This window comes from Rhineura floridana, chromosome 3 (genome assembly GCF_030035675.1).
Source record: "Rhineura floridana isolate rRhiFlo1 chromosome 3, rRhiFlo1.hap2, whole genome shotgun sequence".
Lineage (NCBI taxonomy): Eukaryota > Metazoa > Chordata > Lepidosauria > Squamata > Rhineuridae > Rhineura > Rhineura floridana.
Window position 1 is genome coordinate 203,758,450 of NC_084482.1, and position 19,936 is coordinate 203,778,385.

At 44.5% G+C, this 19,936-nt stretch overlaps 2 protein-coding genes across 8 annotated transcripts in view; both read right to left on the bottom strand.

Annotated features, from left to right (window-relative positions):
• Window positions 1-843, bottom strand: part of LOC133381206 (zinc finger protein 566-like) — a 49,908-nt gene extending 49,065 nt beyond the window's left edge. Inside the window, exon 1 of one of the 3 annotated variants that reach the window (XM_061619941.1) lies at window positions 822-843. The gene's annotated coding sequence lies outside the window, so the exon portion shown is untranslated. Of the gene's footprint in view, window positions 1-9; window positions 104-427; window positions 528-821 lie in introns of those variants that run through there. The other 2 variants (XM_061619942.1, XM_061619938.1) reach the window with 2 other exon arrangements.
• Window positions 844-7,731: 6,888 nt separating this feature from the next.
• Window positions 7,732-19,936, bottom strand: part of LOC133381220 (zinc finger protein 345-like) — a 29,776-nt gene continuing 17,571 nt past the window's right edge. For all 5 annotated transcript variants that reach the window (XM_061619997.1, XM_061619996.1, XM_061619999.1 and 2 more), the window contains 2 exons: window positions 15,424-15,553; window positions 7,732-11,908 (listed from right to left, as the gene is read on the bottom strand). In XM_061619997.1, the coding sequence (XP_061475981.1) occupies window positions 10,272-11,908; window positions 15,424-15,553 (1,767 nt within the window). In that variant the 3' untranslated portion in view covers window positions 7,732-10,271. The remainder of the gene's footprint in view (window positions 11,909-15,423; window positions 15,554-19,936) is intronic.

Genomic DNA, 19,936 nt, shown 5'->3' on the forward strand with positions numbered 1-19,936 from the left:
TGAACTCACCTCGTCTCCTTGTTCAAAAGCAACATTTCCTCTCAGGCAGGGAGGGGGCTTCCCTCTTGTTATCTCCACCCCCTTCTCAAATCCCTCCAGGATTTAACCCTTTCGAGTGGCCCTGAAAACAAGCCCTTTGCTTCCCTCCCACCCCGACTAGTTTGTAAGCTCTCTGTCTCTCTCTCTCACACACACACACATATATAGATGCACATACATGTATATTCAAACTGGGGACCCTAGGGAGGACCCCAAAAACATTATGGCATCATGGTATCACAGCAGGGGACCTATAGATGTAAATGTTTACCCTGACATCAACATACCCCTAAACCAAGAGTGCCGAACCTCCAGCCCACTGGCCAATCTTGGCCCTTCAGGGGCTCTGATTTGGCCCATGAGGCTGTTTTTCAGAAATCATGCCCACCTATCAATTGAGTGGCATCAGCTGATGGCTAGGGAGGGGAGTTCAATCCTGCTTCGTTTAGCTGCAGGAGCGAGTTCCTGATTGTACGGCTGGACCCTCTGCAAATCAGCTGATGGAAGGGGAACTGAAGCCTGCTTGGCGTGGCTAACAGCCCCCAATCCTGGAGACTAACTTTAACAGGTGGGCAGGAAAACCTGCCTGGCAATTACCTGACATCATAATGTCAGATGATAAACAGGTGTGTGATCTCACCCACCTGTCCAAGTTGGCCCATGTGGGTGGGAGGAGCAGGGAGATAAGGATCTGGCCCACAGGGCTGAAAGTTTTCCCACTCATAAAGCATTGCATATGCAACCTTACATATAACAAAGTAATTCACCAGAGTGCTGCATACCTCACTCTCACCAGTTTGGACCATTTCCTGTCCTTCGGGAGGAAGTGATGAACGGGAATGACTTGGGTATTTGATTCCACTGCCTGTGAAGGTTGGAAGGGAGATTTCATAAAACGGAACTGCTCTGTCCCTTCATCCTTAGGGTAGCTAGATGCAAACTAGGACAGGATTCATTTGTCCTCTTGCGATGGTTCCCATCCTGGACGTTCTGTCATGTATTCAGAATAAATTGCTCTGGTGGCTCCTTCTGCTCCCTCTTCAAATCCTGCTCCTTCATCTCTTTCTCTCCTGGCTGTGCCTACTCAAAAGTAGGCTTTGAAAGCAAGGTGATGATCCTTCCAGAAAGTTTGTTCCGGGCAAATACAACACCACCTTTGCTGTCAATTGCCTGAACTCTTGCTTGAATTACTGAGAAAGAAATGACTCGGAGGGTTGCTTTGTATGGTGACAAAAGAGCTGTCACTGTCAGAGGCCCCCAGCAGTCCAAACCCCTTCCCTGGAGTGATTCCTGAGATGAAAGGGTAGAGTTCTTCCTCTTAAAGCAGAGAAAAAACACCCACAATGAGGGAATGTTTAGTATTTGTTGTGTGTGTGTGTAGTACTGCCTTCAAGTTGATGCCGACTTATGGCGACCCTATGACTAGGGTTTTCATGAGGCTGAGAGGCAGTGACTGGCCCAAGGTCACCCAGCGAGCTTCATGGCTGTGTGGGGATTCGAACCCTGGTCTCCCAGGTCGTAGTCCAACACCTTAACCATTGCACCACACTGGCTCTCATGAATAAATATTATATAGTCACTGAAAGTCTCCAGTATGCACTCTCATTTCCAAAAAGGAAGTACATTCTTTGGTATTGCCCTTGAAGTACTCGCTACTCAGGGAGGTAGGGAACGTATAATAATATTTGCTAGGAAGTAAGTTCTCATTCAGTTCTGTGGGACTTCTGTTCCTAGGAGCTGAACCTACCAGGCTGCCTTACGCAAAGTGCTATCCTTGATCCCTTTAGTACACAGTTGTCACTCTGCCCGACATCAGCTCTCCTACGTTTTCAGGCAAGTGTTTTTGTTAGACATCTGACCTCAGCTCATCTGCATGCAAAGCATGTGTTTTATGGATTCTGAAAAATATCCTGAAGTGTAGAACAAGCAACAAATAAAAACAATAACATATATTTACATGATCTTAATGTATCTGTATATAAGACCTGGTGTGGTTAAGAGCCAAGAGGGTTGAGGTATGAACTAGAATATGGATCATTTAAGTTTCACCTCAAGCTGAATTGCATAGGAGGATTTAGGCAAGGGATGGGCAACATGGGGCCTTCAATTCCTATGAGCTCCAGCCAGCATGGCCAATGGTCAGAGATACAGGCGGGCCCCGCTTATATGGCAGGTTCTGTTCCGGACTGCCGCCGTAAAGCAGAAATCGCTGTAAAGTGGAACCCATTGAATATAATGGGGCGCGTCACGCGAAAATGCCAAAAAATGCTGCAAAAGCGCAAAAATGGCTTTAAAATGGGTAATTTCCTGCATTAGCGGAACGCCGGAATGCGAAGCGCTGGTAAGCGGGGCCCTACTGTATAGAGAGCTGCAGACCAGCAGCATCTGGCACCACGTTGATTATCCCTGATTTAGGTAAAGGCAGTCCTCATTTGCATACAAGTAGGGGAAATGTTTAAGCAACTGGACCCTCCTCCTCTGAAGAGCCTACCTGCACACATTAAGAACACAGGAACACAGGAAGCTGCCTTATGTGCCGAGTCATCTGGTCATTGGGTCACCTAGCCTAGTATTACGTGCTCTGACTGGCAGAAGCTCTCCAGGGTTTCAGGCCGAGGCCTTTCACAGCCCTACCTGGAAACACAAGGGATCGAACCTGGGACCTTCTCCATGCAAGGCAGATGCTCTTCCAATGAGCTATGGTCTTTCCATATTTGTTGCACCTCTTCTTTTTATCATTTAACATTGTTGCACCTCCTCTTTTTATTCCCAGCCAACCTATGGGAAGCCATTTTCCACAGGCCCGTCTCCTAGCAACAAAGGCCTGGGACTTGAGGATGAAGCCTTGCTCTTTTTCCCTCTGGGCGTTCAGAAAGGGTGGGCTTCATAGAAAAAGGGCAATTGCTTTTAAATGGCCATGGGCATGGCAGATACAGCATAAATGGGGAAGGAAGGCCTATGAAGAGAGGTTTACAAACCACGCCGTATCATTTTTGGTGATACAACCATTTTTGAGTGCTCCATACCCACAGTAACACCATTAACCGTTATTACTTGTTGTCTGTGAGGTTACTGTAAAAGAATGGAAAGAACTTAATAAAAAAAACCTGAAGATTTCATTGAATAGAGTGTGGCGTATTGCCCTGGAGAAATTAACACTGAAACTACAATTTACCTGGGGCTAACGGAGGTTGCTTTTTTGCCACATTATTTTATTTTATTGAGTATACAAACACACCAGAATACGGAGATCCCCCTCCCAACAGATTACATATGACAATTGATTTTGTAGTTCTGTAAGACCTGCTTTGCTGAATGTGTAAAACTTGGAAATTATGAAGGGAAATTTTTTCTATCCTCTGTCCCCTCTAGAAAACTGTACATTTTGAAGATAGTTTGTTTTCTTTCCTCTTTATAATTGCACCCTGCTTTTTCCCCAGCGTCCTTTTTTCTGATTTGTACTGGCTTTTGGGCCTGTCTGTTTTTTATTGTTTGTTTGAAAATCAATAAAAACGTATTCTTTGAAAAAACCCTTTAATACCTACCAGTCTTGTTAGTTCATAGAGCAGAGGTGGAGGGAACCTGTGGCCCTCCAGATGTTGGCAACTCCTATCATCCCTGACTGTTGACCGTGATGGCTGAGGCTGATGGGAGTTAGAATCATAGAATAGAACCACAGAGTTGGAAGGGGCCTATAAGGCTATCAAGTCCAACCCTCTGCTCAGTGCAGGAATCCAAATTAAAGCATGGCTGTCCAGCTGCCTCTAGAATGTCTCCAGTGCTGGAGAGCTCACCACCTCCCGAGATATTATACAGCCATGAGAGTGGCTGTATACTATAGCCAGTAGAGATTTTTCGCGTTCTACCATGTTAAATGAAAATACCCACACACACACCTTTCTGGTCCTTTGTATAGTCCCAATTCAAAACAAAAACTTACAAGTCTTATACTGTTGGATTCAGAATCGCTTGCTCTACAACCCTATAAGTTTTCCTGGTGATACACACACACACGCCGGAGAATTCACAAGTTAAAGTGAAAAACAGGAGAGAGAAAAACAAGAAGCAGTTTGGACTTTTTTCTTCAGAAATTCACATAATCTGTTAAAATTCATTTAAAATCAGAGATGACTGTAACGTATCTCTAATCAAATCCTTGAGCTTGCCCCAAACACAGAGCTTCATCTTCAGTAGGTTTAAAGTAAAAAAAAAGCATGGTTTATTTTTAATTTATTAAAAAATGCATTACTGTGGATTATAACGTCACACAAGCGCAGTAGAAACCAGGAGTTCTTTCTTTTCCCTCCCCTCCCCTTCCCCTTCCAGTTACTTGGAGGAAGCAGGGGAAGTCTTCTGCTCCTGTGATTGGTGGGCAACAGACATGTGACTCACACTGGCCTTCTGCACACCTCGCTTTTCCCTCGTGCTCTGTGTTAGGAGGCACGAGGGAGGAAGTGGAGAGCCAGAGAGAGAGAGAGAGAGAGAGAGAGAGAGAGAGAGAGAAATGGACCGTGAAGGGAGAAAGCTGGAGGGCAAGGACGACGGAGAAGAAGGCAGCAGCAGAATGGAGGTGAGTGATGGTGGTGTGTGTGTGTTCCCACCCCTGCTGTCTCCCGCAGCCTGCTCTTTCCGCTGGGCCTGCTCTTTCCGCTGGCTCAATCGCCCTGCCACCCCCCACCCCCATCCTTAAATGGGTTTATAAATGACAAACACTCAAATACTTTTTGTTTGGAGTGTGTGTGGCTGTTTAACCTGTGCTCCTAACATGGCTCTAGTATACAGCCACTCTTGTGTTGTCTTGTTGTTCAGTCTCTTGGTTTTGTGTTTTTTCTTTTTGAAAAGAACTTTTAAATTGACTGTAGCAGCATTTATTTCTTTAATTTATAAATTTATATGCCACCATTCCTCCCAGAAGCAGCCCAGGACGGCAATGGGTGGAGGGATCATTGCTTTCCCACTCATGGGAGAAAAATAGAGGCTTCTTGTGTTTGGGTTGATGCTGGTGGTATAAATCCTAAAATGGGTTTATAAATGACGAGTGTGTGTGGCTGTTTGACCTGTTCTCATAACATTACTGTAGTTATTTTGAGATTTTATGAGACTCTTTGTTTTTAACACCTTAATCTTGAATTTAGCTCTTGGTTGTTTAATCTTAAATCTGTTTCACACACTCACTCACACTCGCACACACACATCTGAAATTAGTCCTGTGTTGACCACTGCCTCCCACTTTTGTGAAAGCCTTTGCTGTATTGGGAGACCAGGATTCGAATCCCCACACAACCATGAAGCTCACAGGGTGACCTTGGGCCAGTCACTGCCTCTCAGCCTCAGAGGAAGGCAATGGTGAAACCACCTCTGAATACCGTTTACCATGAAAACCCTATTCAAAGGGTCGCCATAGGTGGGGATCGACTTGAAGGCAGTCCATTTCCATTTTCAAACATGATTGTATAGAAATAAATCCCATTGACCTCAAAAAGTATGCAAATGATCAAACCCACCCTTCCTTCTCCTCCCTCCTATCCCCTCCCTCTTGCCCCTTCCCTTTGCCCCTCCCCCCTCCCCTCCCCTCCCCCCCATCCCCTCCTCCCCCTCCCCCTCCCCTGGTCAGTTTTACCTATCTTAGGCATGATTGCATGGGAGCAAATTGCACTGAATTCAATAAACATGCAAATGATCAAACCTGTCCTTCACCCCTCCCCCTCCTGCCTGCTCCCCTCCCAGTCCTCCCCCTCCTCTCCCTCCTCCTCCCCTCCCCATCCTCTGTGGTCAGTTTCACCTATCCTAAGCATGATTGCAGGGGAGTAAATCCCATTGAACTCAATAAGCATGCAAATGATCAATCCATTATCAGCAAACTTGCACAGGATCCCATTTCTTACCTCCCAGATTAAAAAGAGGCACTTTTTACCATATCCTTCCAAGCTACACAGGAAGTGGATTGGACTGTGAACGACCAACCCAAATTGTGTTTGCATTTTGACCAGTTTGTAGGGCAGTCCAATATCTCAGAGAGGAGTTCAGGTCTCCTGCTCCCCTGGTGCATTCACTATAGCTGCCCAATTTCCCTTTTTTTAAAAGTTTGATAGAAATAGCTGTGGGCTATAGGTATGTTCTTAAACCGCAAGGTTTTTTGCCTATTAGTGAATTTATTTATTTATATACTGCCCCATAGCCGAAGCTCTCTGGGCAGTTTACAACAATCTTTGGTTCAATTGCCATACCTCTCTAAAAGTTAGTAAGTTTTTCTTGATGTTCATCCAAAATCTGGCTTCCTGTAACTTGTGCCCATTATTCCGTGTCCTGCCCTCTGGGTTGATTGAGATCCTGGCCCTCCTCTGTCGGACAACCTTTCAAGTACTTCAACAGTGCTATCGTATCTCCCTTCAATCTTCTCTTCTCAATGCTCAACATGCCCACTTCTTCCAGTCTCTCCTCACAGGGCTTTGTTTCCAGTCACCTGATCATCTTTGTTGCCCTCCTCTGAACCCCTTCCAGTTTGTCTGCATCCTTCTTAAAGTGTGGTGTCCAGAACTGGACACAGTACTCGAGATGAGGCCTAATGAGTGCCCAGTAGAGGGGAACCAACCAATACGTCAAGGGATTTGGAAACGATACTTCTGTTAATGCTGCCTAAAACAGCATTTGCCTTTTTTGCAGCAACATCACCCTGTTGGCTCATATTCAGCTTGTGATCAACAACAATCCCAAAATCCTTCTCGCATATAGTATTGCTGAGCCAAGTATCCCCCAACAGCATCTGGAGGGCTGCAGGTTCACCACCTGTGGCTTATACTGTCATTTCATAAAAGGAAGATTGAGGTTGAAATATGATGATGATGATGATTTATTGGATGTCTTACCCTCCCTTCACCATCAGGTCCCAGGGTGGGTTACAGCAATATGAAAATAGAAGACTAAAATCCGTTCAAACAATTTACAATCAGAAGAATAGGGTAGAGGGGTGTGTGTGTGTGTGTGTGTGGCCAGGGTTAAGAGATGTGGCTTTAACATACTGGCCACCAGTGCAGCTGTTTTCAAAGCAGGGTTATAGGAACATAGAAGTCAGACCAAATTAGTCAATCTAGCTCAGTAATGCTTACACTGACTGACAGAGGGACTCCCATGTTTCAGACAGGGTTGTCTCCCAGCCCTACCTGGAGATGCTGCGGATCAAATTTTAGTGCAGCTCCAAGTCCATAGAGAACATCCAAAATCTAATCCCAGATAATAGACCCCATAACTGTCCCTCTAACAGCAGCCATTACCAGATGATGTTTAGCCCCATGCTATGAAAAGCTTTACCTGATGAGCTTTTGCAAATCTGTCCATCATCCATCACCCCTGCTTTCAAGACACATCAGACCCCACCATCTTGTTTTCTGGCCAGCTGGTAAATCTAAACACAGCAAAGACCTGAGGATTTCCCCCTTGTCTTCCATTAAAGGCATTAGTTAATCCAGAGTAAACTCCACCCCAGCAGATGTCACTACTCCAGAGACTGCAATCACTATTTCACCTATAACTGTGCACTGAAAACTGGGAGGAGCACCACATACACTCCGTCACTCTTCACCAATGTAGGTCCCATCTGTACTATGAATTTAAAGTAGTATCATGCCACTTTCAATAGTTATGGCTTCCCCCAAAGTATCCTGGGAATTGTAGTTTAAAGGTCTGACAGCTGTTAGGAGATACCTAACAATTCCCCTACAATTTCAGAGTGGTTTAACGGTCAGTTCCCTTTCTAGGGAATTCTGAGAATTGCAGTTCTGTGAGGGGAAATAGGGGTCTCCTAACTCTCAGAGCTCTTGACAAATTACAGCTCCCAGGATGCTTTGGGGGAAGGCATGACTGTTTAAAGTGGCATGATACTGCTTTAAATGTATAGTGTGGATGTGGCCTTAGTTTTGAGGGCAGAGTAGAATAATGGTCCAGGGTAAGTCATCTTGGGCTGAGTCATTGGAAGCGAGCATCCTATTTATAGAGTGACAAGACTCAGGCCACATCCACACCAGACATTTATTCCACTTTAAACAGTCATGTCTTCCCCCAAAGAATCCTGGGAAGTGTAGTTTGTGGAGGGTGCTGAGAGGAGACCGTTATTCCCCTGACAGAGCTCTAATGACCAGAGTGATTTAACAGTCAACCCTCTTCCCAGAGAATTCTGAGAACTGTAGCTCTGGGAAGGGAATAGGGAGTCTCCTAACAATTCTCAGCATCCTTCACAAACTATACTTCCCAGGATTCTTTTGGGAAAGCCATGACTTTTTAATGTGCAATAAATGTTTGTTTTGGATATCGCCTCAGTGTTTCTTTGATTGCAGGGAGGCAGACTGGAAGGAGCCTTTATGGCTTACTGCTGCTATGAGGGGGGTGACCAGAAGGCAATTTGTGAAAGGCCTTTTTACACTTGGAAGTGGTCACAGCCAAGAGCAGCACATTTGATCACTTGTAAGAATCATTATGAGTAACCAGGAAAGGAAACTACAACTGACCAACATAGGTACACGTTGGCCAGCAGTGGGGATTCTCAGGCCTCGGTGCTAAATGTGGCCCTCCAGGCCTCATTTTCTGGCCCCCAGGACTCTCCTCAGGCCACACTTCCTCTCCTCTGCCCACCCTACTGGGCCAGTTTTACTCTTGCCTCAAGTGCTTCTGCTTGCACGGAAAGTCTCTTGCTCGTGTGGATGGAGAACAGAGAGGTGTGTCTGTGTAGAAACCTCTGGCTTTTCATGTGGCTGACGTAGCATGGTGTACAAAGTTTAAGAGCTGCATTCATGGTTCTACCCACTTGGCTTCATGCTCTACCCACTTTTGCCTCTGACTCCACCCACCCCGGGCACGAGAATGTAGCCCTAGGGCTGAAAAGGGTTCCCTATCTATATGGTAGCCCCCCTGCTCCTCTATCTGGTGTAAGGCTGGTTTGTGGAAAACACAGACATAAAAATAAGAGATGGAGAATCCTTAGGTCTTCAAAAGATCCTTGCTATTTTTGAAGCCTTTGGTATCTCTCTTTAGCACGCATAACTTTGGCAGCATTGTTAACCCCACATACAAACACACACACAATGCAGACAGAGTAGAGACAAAGAGTTTCATGCTCTTTTTTAGTTTGGGAAGAATTCCGTGTGAATGCTTACTGCTGCAAGGGAGCTGTCCAATAATATTGTAGGAACGTAGGAAGCTGCCTTACACAAAGTCAGACCAATGGTTGATCCAGCTCAGTAGGGTCTACACTAACTGGCAGCAGCTCTCCAGAGTTTTAGGCAGGGAACCTTTCCCAGCCCTCCCTGGAGGTGCCGGGGATTGAACCTGGGACCTTCTGCATGCAAAGCAGATGCTAGATGGGGAGGGATGGGAGGCTAAGAAATATTGTGTGTCCCCCCATACTGTAGATGGCGACAGCTGAGACAGAGAGTTCATTACCATAACACTCTTAACATAGTTCATGTTTTCTTCTGCACATCTATCCTAACGTCCACCCAAATCGGCTCCCATTTGGAAGCTTCTCCAGCAGATTTCTTTCCAATTTGTGTTTTCTTACATATAATGAGGTATGTTTTTGTGAAGAGATTCTCTCTGGTGTTTATAACAACAATTGTTCTAATCCGCATATTGTGATTCTGCATCCCCCCTGGACCAGCATTCCCGAGGTCCTCTTCAGAAAAAGGACAAAAGGAAGAATGGTTTCATCTGGGACAGATTTACTCCTAAATATTTGTCCTCCTAAGGCTCCACAAGCTTTATGCTACAGTCAGTGTGCTTAGGATTGTAGCTGGGTAATAAGTTGACATTTACTATTAAAACATTTGGTGTAGAATTTAAAATAGGGGCCAGGAACTGAGGGATGCCTACTGACTGCCCTCATCCTAATCCAGAGGTTAAGAAGAAAGGGGAATCTGTGACAACAGAACCTGACACAAGGCCAACTTAGGCAGTGGGGTAGTAGACACCCCCTCACTCGTTTCTCAAAATGGGCCTCTAGGACAAATAGTTGCCAACCACACACTCTATCACTACCTTTCGTGGACTGTGTGATGCTTATTCATTTTATTTGTCCAAACAAAACTCCTCCCACACTCGGGACATTCAGAAGGTCTCTGTCGTTCATGACATTTTTTTAATGTAAATGTTTCTCCCACTCTCTGGCCATTTGCTTTCTCTCCAGTATGGGGTCCCTGATGACTCCAACTGAAGCTTTTCCCACATCCAGAATATCTATACAGTCAGTATGAATTCTGTCTTTCATGAAATCTTTTCTCTCTCTCACTGCTGCACTTCCCACACTGAGAACACCTCTCTCCACTGTGAATTCTCTGATGTCTGTTCAGATTTGCCTTGCCACGGAAGCATTTCCCACACTGAGCACATTCGTATGGTTTCTCTTCAGTATGGATTATCTGATGCCTCTTCACATCACTTCTCTCGCTAAAGCATTTACCACACTGTGAACACGAATATGGCTTCTCTCCAGTATGAGTTCTCTGATGCCTGTTCAAAGTCACTTTGTGACAGAAGCATTTCCCACAACGAGAACATTTGTATGGTTTCTCTCCAGTATGAATTTTCCCATGCCTCATTACTGCTTCTCTTGAAGCGAAGCTTTTCCCACACTGGGGACATTCATGCGGCTTCTCTCCCGTGTGAAGCTGCTCATGAATCTTCAAGTGTTCTCTCCGCCTGAAGCGCTTCCTACACTGAGAACATTCATGTGGTTTCTCTCCAGTATGAATATTCTGATGTCTCCTTAAATTTTCTTTCCGAATGAACCTTTTTCCACACTGAGAACATTCATGCGGTTTGTCTCCAGTATGAATTTTCCGATGTCTGATTAATGCTTCTCTAGAAGAGAAGCATTTCCTACAGTGAGAACATTCATAGGGTCTCTCTCCACTTTGAATTCCATGATTTCTGTTTAGTGACTTTGCATAACTAAAGCTATTCCCACATGCAGAAGAGTTATTAGACTCCTCTTCTATATGGCGACTCGGACATCTAGTCAAGTAACTTCCTTTCCAATCTTCAGATAATTCATCTTTTCTTTCTCCTCTTATGGTTCTCTGATGTTGCTGGACTTCTTCCTTTGATGTGGGACACTTATTCTGGTTCTCCGTTGTTTGCCTCGTAGCAAGTTCTGGTATGTAGCGATGCCTCCTGCCATAGTTGGAGAACAAGGGCATCTCCCCCCTTGTGTCTACTATGCAAGGCTCTCTCATGGTACCTGGAACACCTTCTGTGAGCTTAGCACATTCATTCTCTCTCAGCCCTGGCTGTATCCCCTCAGGCATTTTGGACTCGTCTTCTCCCTCCTGAATTTGAACCATTTCCAGCCCATTCCCATGGCTTATCTGTGGAACGCTACTGGGTGTGTCCTCTGGCCAATTTCCTCCATGGGGGCTCTGATGTCTGGTCACATCACCTCCTTTCCCATCCTCAGAGAATCCAAATTCTTCCTCTCCTCTTACGATTCTCTGAGGTTCATCAAAGTATAAATTTTGCTGGATGTTTTCCTCTGATCGGGGACATTCATTGTAGTCTCCGCTTACATGCTTCATAAGAAGTTCTGATCTGTAGTGATACCTCCTGCCGTACTTTGAGAACAAGGGCATTTCCCCTTTTTTGTCTACTTTGGAAGGCTCTTTAATTGCAGCTGGAACACTTCCTCTGAGCTTACCACAGCCATTCTCTCTCTCCACTGGCTGCATCACCTCTTGCATGTTGGAGTCATCTCCTTCCTCCTGCATCTCAGCTGCCACCAGAACGTTGCCAGGGCTTCTTTCTGAGGCAGTCCAGTTTGTGTCTGTTGGCCAACTTCCTCCACACTGAGCGTTCTCCAGCTTAATCTGGTTTTCCTTTCCATCACCTGCAGAGACAGAGAAAGGAATTTTGCCCATGCTCTGGATGCTTGCCACCACCTTTTGCCTGGCTTTTCCTTCTGTGGGATTTCTGTCTCTCTGCTTTGTCTGTCTCTAGGATCATGTTAAGCCTCTCCTCTTATCTAGGACTGTGGTTTTAAATTATAAGGCACTGAACAGAAATTAACCAAAAATATTAATGCTAATAAGGGCTACAAGCCTGATTTAAATGAAGAAACCCAGTGCCACTTTCTGCAAGACAGAAAACATCTTGAGGGAAATGCAAGGAGTATAAGAAATCCAAGACCAGGAGCAGACTGCGGTACAGATCATGAACTGATCGTATCGAAAATCAGAGTAAAGCTGAAGAAGAAGAACAAAGCACTCATAATGCCAAAATACAATTTAAATAACATCCCAGAAGAATATAAAGATCAAATAAGGAACAGATTTGAGGCTTTAAACTTAGTTAACAGAGATTTGAGGCTTTAAACCTGGTTGACAGAGAACAGAGAACTATGGACTGAAGTCAGAGCCATTATCAAGGAAGAATGCAAAAAGACAATACCTCCAGTTAAAAAGAGAGAAAGAACTCAATGGATGACTGAAGAAACTCTTACAATGGTTAAAGAGAGAAAGAAAGCAAAGCAAAAGGAGACACAAAAACACAGTCAGAACTCCAAATGCAATAATGCAGCGACTAGTACGTAGGGACAAAGAGAACTATTACCATAGTTACAGGAATACCCCGCTATACGGACCTTCACTTAACATACACTCGCTTTTACGGACATACTCCATACTCCACCATGCCCCTATTTACGTATGCTTGCTTCACACTTACGGACGCTTAACGGTGTGGGTGGAAATAGACGCGATCGCGCCACCGCAAATCAGCTGAGAGGCGCGATCGCGATCAGCTGAGAGGTGTGGCAGCGCAGCAGCAGAGGCTTTAGCATGGGGCTTTGAGGCTCTGCATGAAGGAGAGGTAAAAAAAGTTTTAAAAGGTAGTGCTTCACTTTAAGGACATTTTCGGTTTACGTACTCGCTCTGGTCCCACTGAGTACGTTAATGCGAGGTATTCCTGTATTGTATAGAAATAGAAGAGGACAACAAAAAAGGTAGAACAAGAGCCCTATTCCAAAATATTAGAGAAATTAAAGGGAAATGTAAACGAAGAGTAGGGATGTTGAATAATCAGGAGAGCACAATGGCTGACCGAGATGAAATAAAAGGAAGATGGAAGCAATACACTGAAGAACTCTATGAAAGAGATGCAACAATGACAGATTCATTCACAAAGGAACTGTATGATGAAGAACCAGAAATTTTAGAATGTGAAGTGAAAGCCGCTCTTAAAATACTTACACAAAACAAATCACCAGGAACAGATGGCATACCAATAGAACTGCTACAAGTTAAAGACCGAATCTGTCCAAATTTTGACACAAAAATGGTCAACAAATATGGAAAACTAAACAATGGCCCACAGACTGGAAGTGTTCAATACATATCCCAATTCCAAAGAAAAGAAATCCCAGGGAATGCAGTAATTATCGAACTATTGCCTTAACATCCCATGCAAGTAAAGTAATGTTAAACATTCTACAACAAAGGCTCTTACCATATATAGAGCGAGAAATGCCAGACGTCCAAGCTGGATTTAGACAGGAGACACCAGAGATCATATCGCAAACATACATTGGATAATGGAACGGAGCAAGGAATTTCAGAAGAAAATCACCCTGTGCTTTATAGATTATAGCAAAGCCTTTGATTGTGTAGATCATGAAAACCTATGGAAGGCTTTAAAAGAAATGGGGGTGCCACAGCATGTGACTGTCCTGATGCACAACCTATACTCTGGACAAGAGGCTATTGTAAGGACAGAATATGCAGAAACTGACTGGTTCCCCATTGGAAAGGGGATGAGACGGGCATATTTTATCACCCTATTTGATTAATCTATATGCACAACATATCATACAGAAAGCAGGATTGGACCAAGATGAAGGAGGTGTGAAAACTGGAGGGAGAAATATCAGTAATTTAAGATATGCAGACGACACCATACTACTAGCAGAAACCAATAATAATTTGAAACGAATGCTTATGAAAGTTAAAGAGGAAAGCACAAAAGCAGGACTACAGCTGAACATCAAAAAGACTAAAGTAATGACAACAGAAGATTTATGTAACTTTACAGTTGACAATGAGGACACTGAACTTGTCAAGGATTATCAATACCTTGGCACAATCATTAACCAAAATGGAGACAAGAAATCAGAAGAAGGCTAGGACTGGGGAGGGCAGCTGTGAGAGAACTAGAAAATGTCCTCAAATGCAAAGATGAATCACTGAACACCAAAGTCAGGATCATTCAGACCATGGTATTCCCGATCTCTATGTGTGGATGTGAGAGTTGGACAGTGAAAAAAGCAGATAAGAGAAAAATCAACTCATTTGAAATGTGGTGTTGGAGGAAAGCTTTGCGGATACCATGGACTGCGAAAAAGACAAATAATTGGTTGTTAGAACAAATTAAACCAGAACTGTCACTAGAAGCTAAAATGATGAAACTGAGGTTATCATACTTTGGACACATCATGAGAAGACATGATTCGCTAGAAAAGACAATAATGCTGCGAAAAACAGAAGGGAGTAGAGAAAGAGGAAGGCCAAACAAGAGATGGATTGGTTCCATAAAGGAAGCCACAGACCTGAACGTACAATATCTGATCAGGGTGGTTCCCGACAGATGCTATTGGAGGTCGCTGATTCATAGGGTCACCATAAGTCGTAATCGACTTGAAGGCACATAACAACAACAAAACATATGTAGGAATTTATTTAGCTGCTGGATGTTGACCTATCTTGTTCAACACTGTTCAGCAGCAAGTTCTGATATCTGGAATCATTATGAGTTTCTACGGAACTGTATCGTCTGCTGAATTTGTTTGTTTTTTGCCTTATTTATATGCCATTATATTTTTTTTATTTGATTATATATATTGATTGTATTGTTTTCTCATTTTTAATTGTTATTATTCTGAGCCACTTTGACCTCAGCATTGTTATTGGAAAAGCAGAATACAAACACTGCATCAAGTGACAACATGGAGAAGGAAAATGTTCCAATACCGGTGGTGGAAAAAACCCTGAAGCAATAATATTAAATATGGATGGACTGAGATGGTGATATTCTGAAGATTTAGTGATTTTATTAGTTGATATGTTTCGCAAAGCTGTATGGAGCATATCAACTCCCCCCACTCCTAGGAAATATGGCCAATTTTCTTTACACCAGCTGAGCTTTTGGTGGAGATTTCAGTCAAAATTAGTATTGCACTTGAAGACTGGATTAAAATCCATTGATGTCTTGTTTCGTTTCTTACCAATATGTATTTAGAATTTGAAAGAAGACCCCGCTTTCTGTCCTGAAACCCTTTTCCATGCTACACACAGCAATTGGGTTGGCTGATGTTTATGGGATTTCTTTGACCAGAGGGAAAGCGCTCCTTACCCAGCAAATCTTGGTTCTCACCATCCTCCTCTTGCAGGACTTGCCAGACCATGGTCTGTTGGCCTGGCTGGGTCAGACTCCGCTTTACTGTCTGCAAAGAGACACCCATTTCCTTGAGATTCATCAGTCCCTGCAAACAGGAAAAACAACCACCACCTCCTGATTAGATTTTATCAGACTCTTAAGGCAAAATATCACCTGCTCACTCCAAAACTCAGAACAATGAAATTTACAACCTTTAGCCCACTGATAAATTTTCCATGTAACGATGAAGAAAACTAGCCCACTACCCCAACACTTACCAAAGGATTACTGGTTGGCTCATGATGAACCCTTGGGGGGGGTTGAGTATGTAGAAGAAGGCGTAGTAAAAAAAAAATTAAAGGCACATATAGGGGTCATGCGGGGAGCATCACAAAAACCTTTTAGCATCACAGAATCATAGCAGAAAGAATTGTTTTGAAATATTTTTTAAATAATGGACAGATTTGGCATCGCATTAGGAGCAGTCAGGTAATTTTTTTAAAGGAATATTATTATTCCTATTATTTAAAATATTTCTATCCCACCCTTCTACCCCATAATAGGGCACTCAGGGTGGCTTACAATAAAATCGCACACATACATCATGAAATTGTACACAATGAAGACCACAAAAACATTAAAGTAAATTAAAATATATAAAAACATATATATATATATATACATATTATATATACATATATATATAGGGGAGTGGTACTAAAAGATAAAAATTAAAATAACATACACAATGGTGGGTATATAAAGGATTTCATGTATTGAAAATTGCTAGAGGAATGAAGGAAAATAAAGAGCGTCAAGGATGAATATGGAATCTTTGCAAAGAAATGACTATTAGCAATGACTGATCAGTTGCCAGTAAGAGTTAATCAGTATGGTTGATTTTGGAAACGAATCACAGAAGCTGCATGTGTAGAATGGTCTGCACTAATCCATAACTGGGGAATATCTACTATATGATAGGATAATATATGTTGTATGACTTTAATTGATTATAGATTATATTTGCTGGCTTTGTATGTCTTGCGATAAGGAAGGATATATAATCATAATAATAATTCACTAATAGGCAAAAAACTTGCCGTTTAAGAATGTACCTAGAGCCAACAGATATTTCTATCAAAGTTTAAAAAGCAGAGAAATTGGGCAGCTACAGTGAATGCAGCAGGGGAGCAGGAGACCTGAACTCCTCTCTGAGATATTGTACTGCCCTACAAATTTGTCAAAATGCAAACACAATTTGGGTTGGTCTCACAGTCCAATCCACTTCCTGTGTAGCTTGGAAGAATTTGATAACATGTGCCTCTGAGCATATAGTGAGTGGTGGCAACACCTGCAATCAGCCCAAAGAATAGAAACAAGACATGTGCTGTGCTGATCTTGTTTTAGCAGGGAGGAGTCAATAATATTATTTATTTATTTATTTATTACATTTGTATACCGCCCCATAGCTGAAGCTCTCTGGGCAGTTTACAACAATTAAAACATTAAAAACAAATATACAAATTTAAAAACACGTATTTAAAAGCCAATTAAAAACATGCTAAAATGACTGGGAGAAGAGGAAACTCTTGACCTGGCGCCAAAAAGATAATATTAAGATATAGTTGATATAGTTCAGATAGTCACTTTAAATAAGTTTGATTTACAGGAATACCTCGCATTAACGTACTCAATGGGACCAGAGTGAGTACGTAAACCGAAAATGTCCTTAAAGTGAAGCAGTACCTTTTAAAACTTTTTCTACCTCTCCTTCATGCACAGCCTCAAAGCCCCGCGCTAAAGCCTCTGCTGCTGCGCTGCCGCGCCTCTCAGCTGATCGCGATCGCGCCTCTCAGCTGATTTGCGGTGGCGCGATCGCGTCTATTTCCACCCCCACGCACCGTTAAGTGTCCGTAAGTGTGAAGCAAGCATACGTAAACAGGGGCATGGTGGAGTATGTCCGTAAAAGCGAGTGTACGTTAAGTGAAGGTCCGTAAGTGGGGTATTCCTTTTGCAATTTTAGTGAAGTGAATTTCTCTGCTTTTTAATCCAGGAGATAAGAAATGGATCCTGTGCAAGTTTGCTGAGAACGGATTGATCATTTTCATGCTGATTGAGTTCAGTGGGAGACCCAGTGCCTGCAGGAAGAAGGAGAACATCGCCACCCAGGGAAGGAGAGCCTGCTGTTGCTGCTGCTGTTGCAACACCACCTCCACCACCCTTCCCAGTGGGACTGCTGCCTGGCAGACGTGCCTCCTGCAGGACCAGGTCCCAGGTACCCAGCCAGCTGTGACTAATTTCCATCACCTGTCCCTCTTTGGAGGGATACATAAGCCGGCTGGCTGAGGTGGCCTGGGAGACCCAGTGCCTGCAGGAAGAAGGAGAACATCGCCACCCAGGGAAGGAGAGCCTGCTGTTGCTGCTGCTGTTGGAACACCACCTCCACCACCCTTCCCAGTGGGACTGCTGCCTGGCAGACGTGCCTCCTGCAGGACCAGGTCCCAGGTACCCAGCCAGCTGTGACTAATTTCCATCACCTGTCCCTCTTTGGAGGGATACATAAGCCGGCTGGCTGAGGTGGCCTGGGAGACCCGGTGCCTGCAGGAAGAAGGAGAACATCGCCACCCAGGGAAGGAGAGCCTGCTGTTGCTGCTGCTGTTGGAACACCACCTCCACCACCCTTCCCAGTGGGACTGCTGCCTGGCAGACGTGCCTCCTGCAGGACCAGGTCCCAGGTACCCAGCCAGCTGTGACTAATTTCCATCACCTGTCCCTCTTTGGAGGGATACATAAGCCGGCTGGCTGAGGTGGCCTGGGTTTTTGTCTTTTGTTTTGTTTCTGTTTTCTTTTGGGTGCCATTGGTTTTAGCTATGGGTGGGTTCGGTTTCGTTTTATATTGTAGTTCTTGGGTTTTTATGTAGTTTGTATGTTGTATTTTACTTTATCTTGTACGCCGCCTAGAGTGCCCGCTTGTGCGGCCAGATAGGCGGCCTAGAAATAAAATTTATTATTATTATTATTATTATTATTTACTCCCCTGCAATTATGCTTAGGATAGGTGAAACTGACCACAGGTGATGGGGGGGAAGAGGAGGGAGGGGAGGAAGGGCAGAGGGGAGGAGGGGAATGGGAGCAGACAGGAGGGGGAGGGGAGGAGAAGGGCAGGTTTGATCATTTGCATGTTTATTGAGTTCAGTGGGATTTACTCCTGTGCAATCATGCTTAGGATAGGTAAAACTGACCAAGGGGGAGGAGGGGAGGGCTGGAGTGGGCAGGGAAGAAGGAAGAGGGGAGGAGAGGAGGAAGGGAGAGGAGAGGGGAAGGAGGGGAAATGTAGGTCTGATCATTTGATGCTTATTGAGTTCAATGGGATTTACTCCCATGCAATCATGGTTAGGATAGGTAAAACTGACCACGAGGGGGAGGAGGAGGGGGAGGGCAGAGGACAGGGAAGGAGAAAGGGAGGGGGGGAGCAGAAGGAATGGGAGGGAGGAGGGGATTGGAAGGGGAGGGGCAAAGGGAGTGGGAGGGAACGGGCAAAAGGGAGGTGATGGAAGGAAGGAAGAGTGGAGGGCAGACTTGATCATTTGCATGCTTATTGAGTTCAGTGCTATTTATTCCCATGCAATCATGCTTAAGATAGGTAAAACTGACCATGTGGAGAAGGGGAGAGGGAGGGGGGAGGGGAAGGGGAGAGGGAGAGGGGAGGGGAAGGGGAGAGGGAGGGGGGAGGGGAAGGGGAGGAAGGGGGAGGCGATTGGAAAGGGATGGGAATGGGGAGGGAGGGGCAAAGGAAGGGGGATGGAAGGGGCAAAGGGAAGGGATAGGAGGGAGGAGAAGGGAGTGTGGGCTTGATCATTTGCATACTTTTTGAGTTCAGTAGGATTTATTTCTGTGCAATCATGTTTAGGATTAGTGACATGGGGAGGGGCAGGGGGGGAGGAGGGCAGGAAGCGGAGGGGGAGGGGAGGAGATTGGGTGGGTGGGCACTGGGTAGAGGGGAAGCCCCTTTTCTTTCCAAAAGGAAAACATCATGAACAGTATCAATGCTTTTCAGGGTGTCCCCCACCTTTTTATTCTACAGCAGGCACATGTAGCCTCCCACCAAATTTAAACCAAAGCTGTCCCAGGCCACATCCACACCAGGCCTTTATTTCACTTTGGACAGTCATGGCTTCTCTCAAAGAATCGTGGGAACTGTAGTTAGTGAAGGGTGCTGAGAGTTGCTAGGAGATGCCTTGTTCCCCTCACATAGCTTCAATCAGAGCGCCTGACTGTTAAACCACTCTGTCCACTGGAGCTCTGTCAGGGGAATAGGAGTCTCCTCTCTGCACCCTTCACAAACTACACTTCCCAGGATTCTTTGGGGGAAGCCATGACTGTCTAAAGTGAAATCAAGGTCTGGTGTCGGTGTAGCCCCCTGATTAGCCAAGCCAAGAAGCTGAGAGTCTAGCTTTTAGAACACTGACAGTTGGTTCTTACTGAGCAT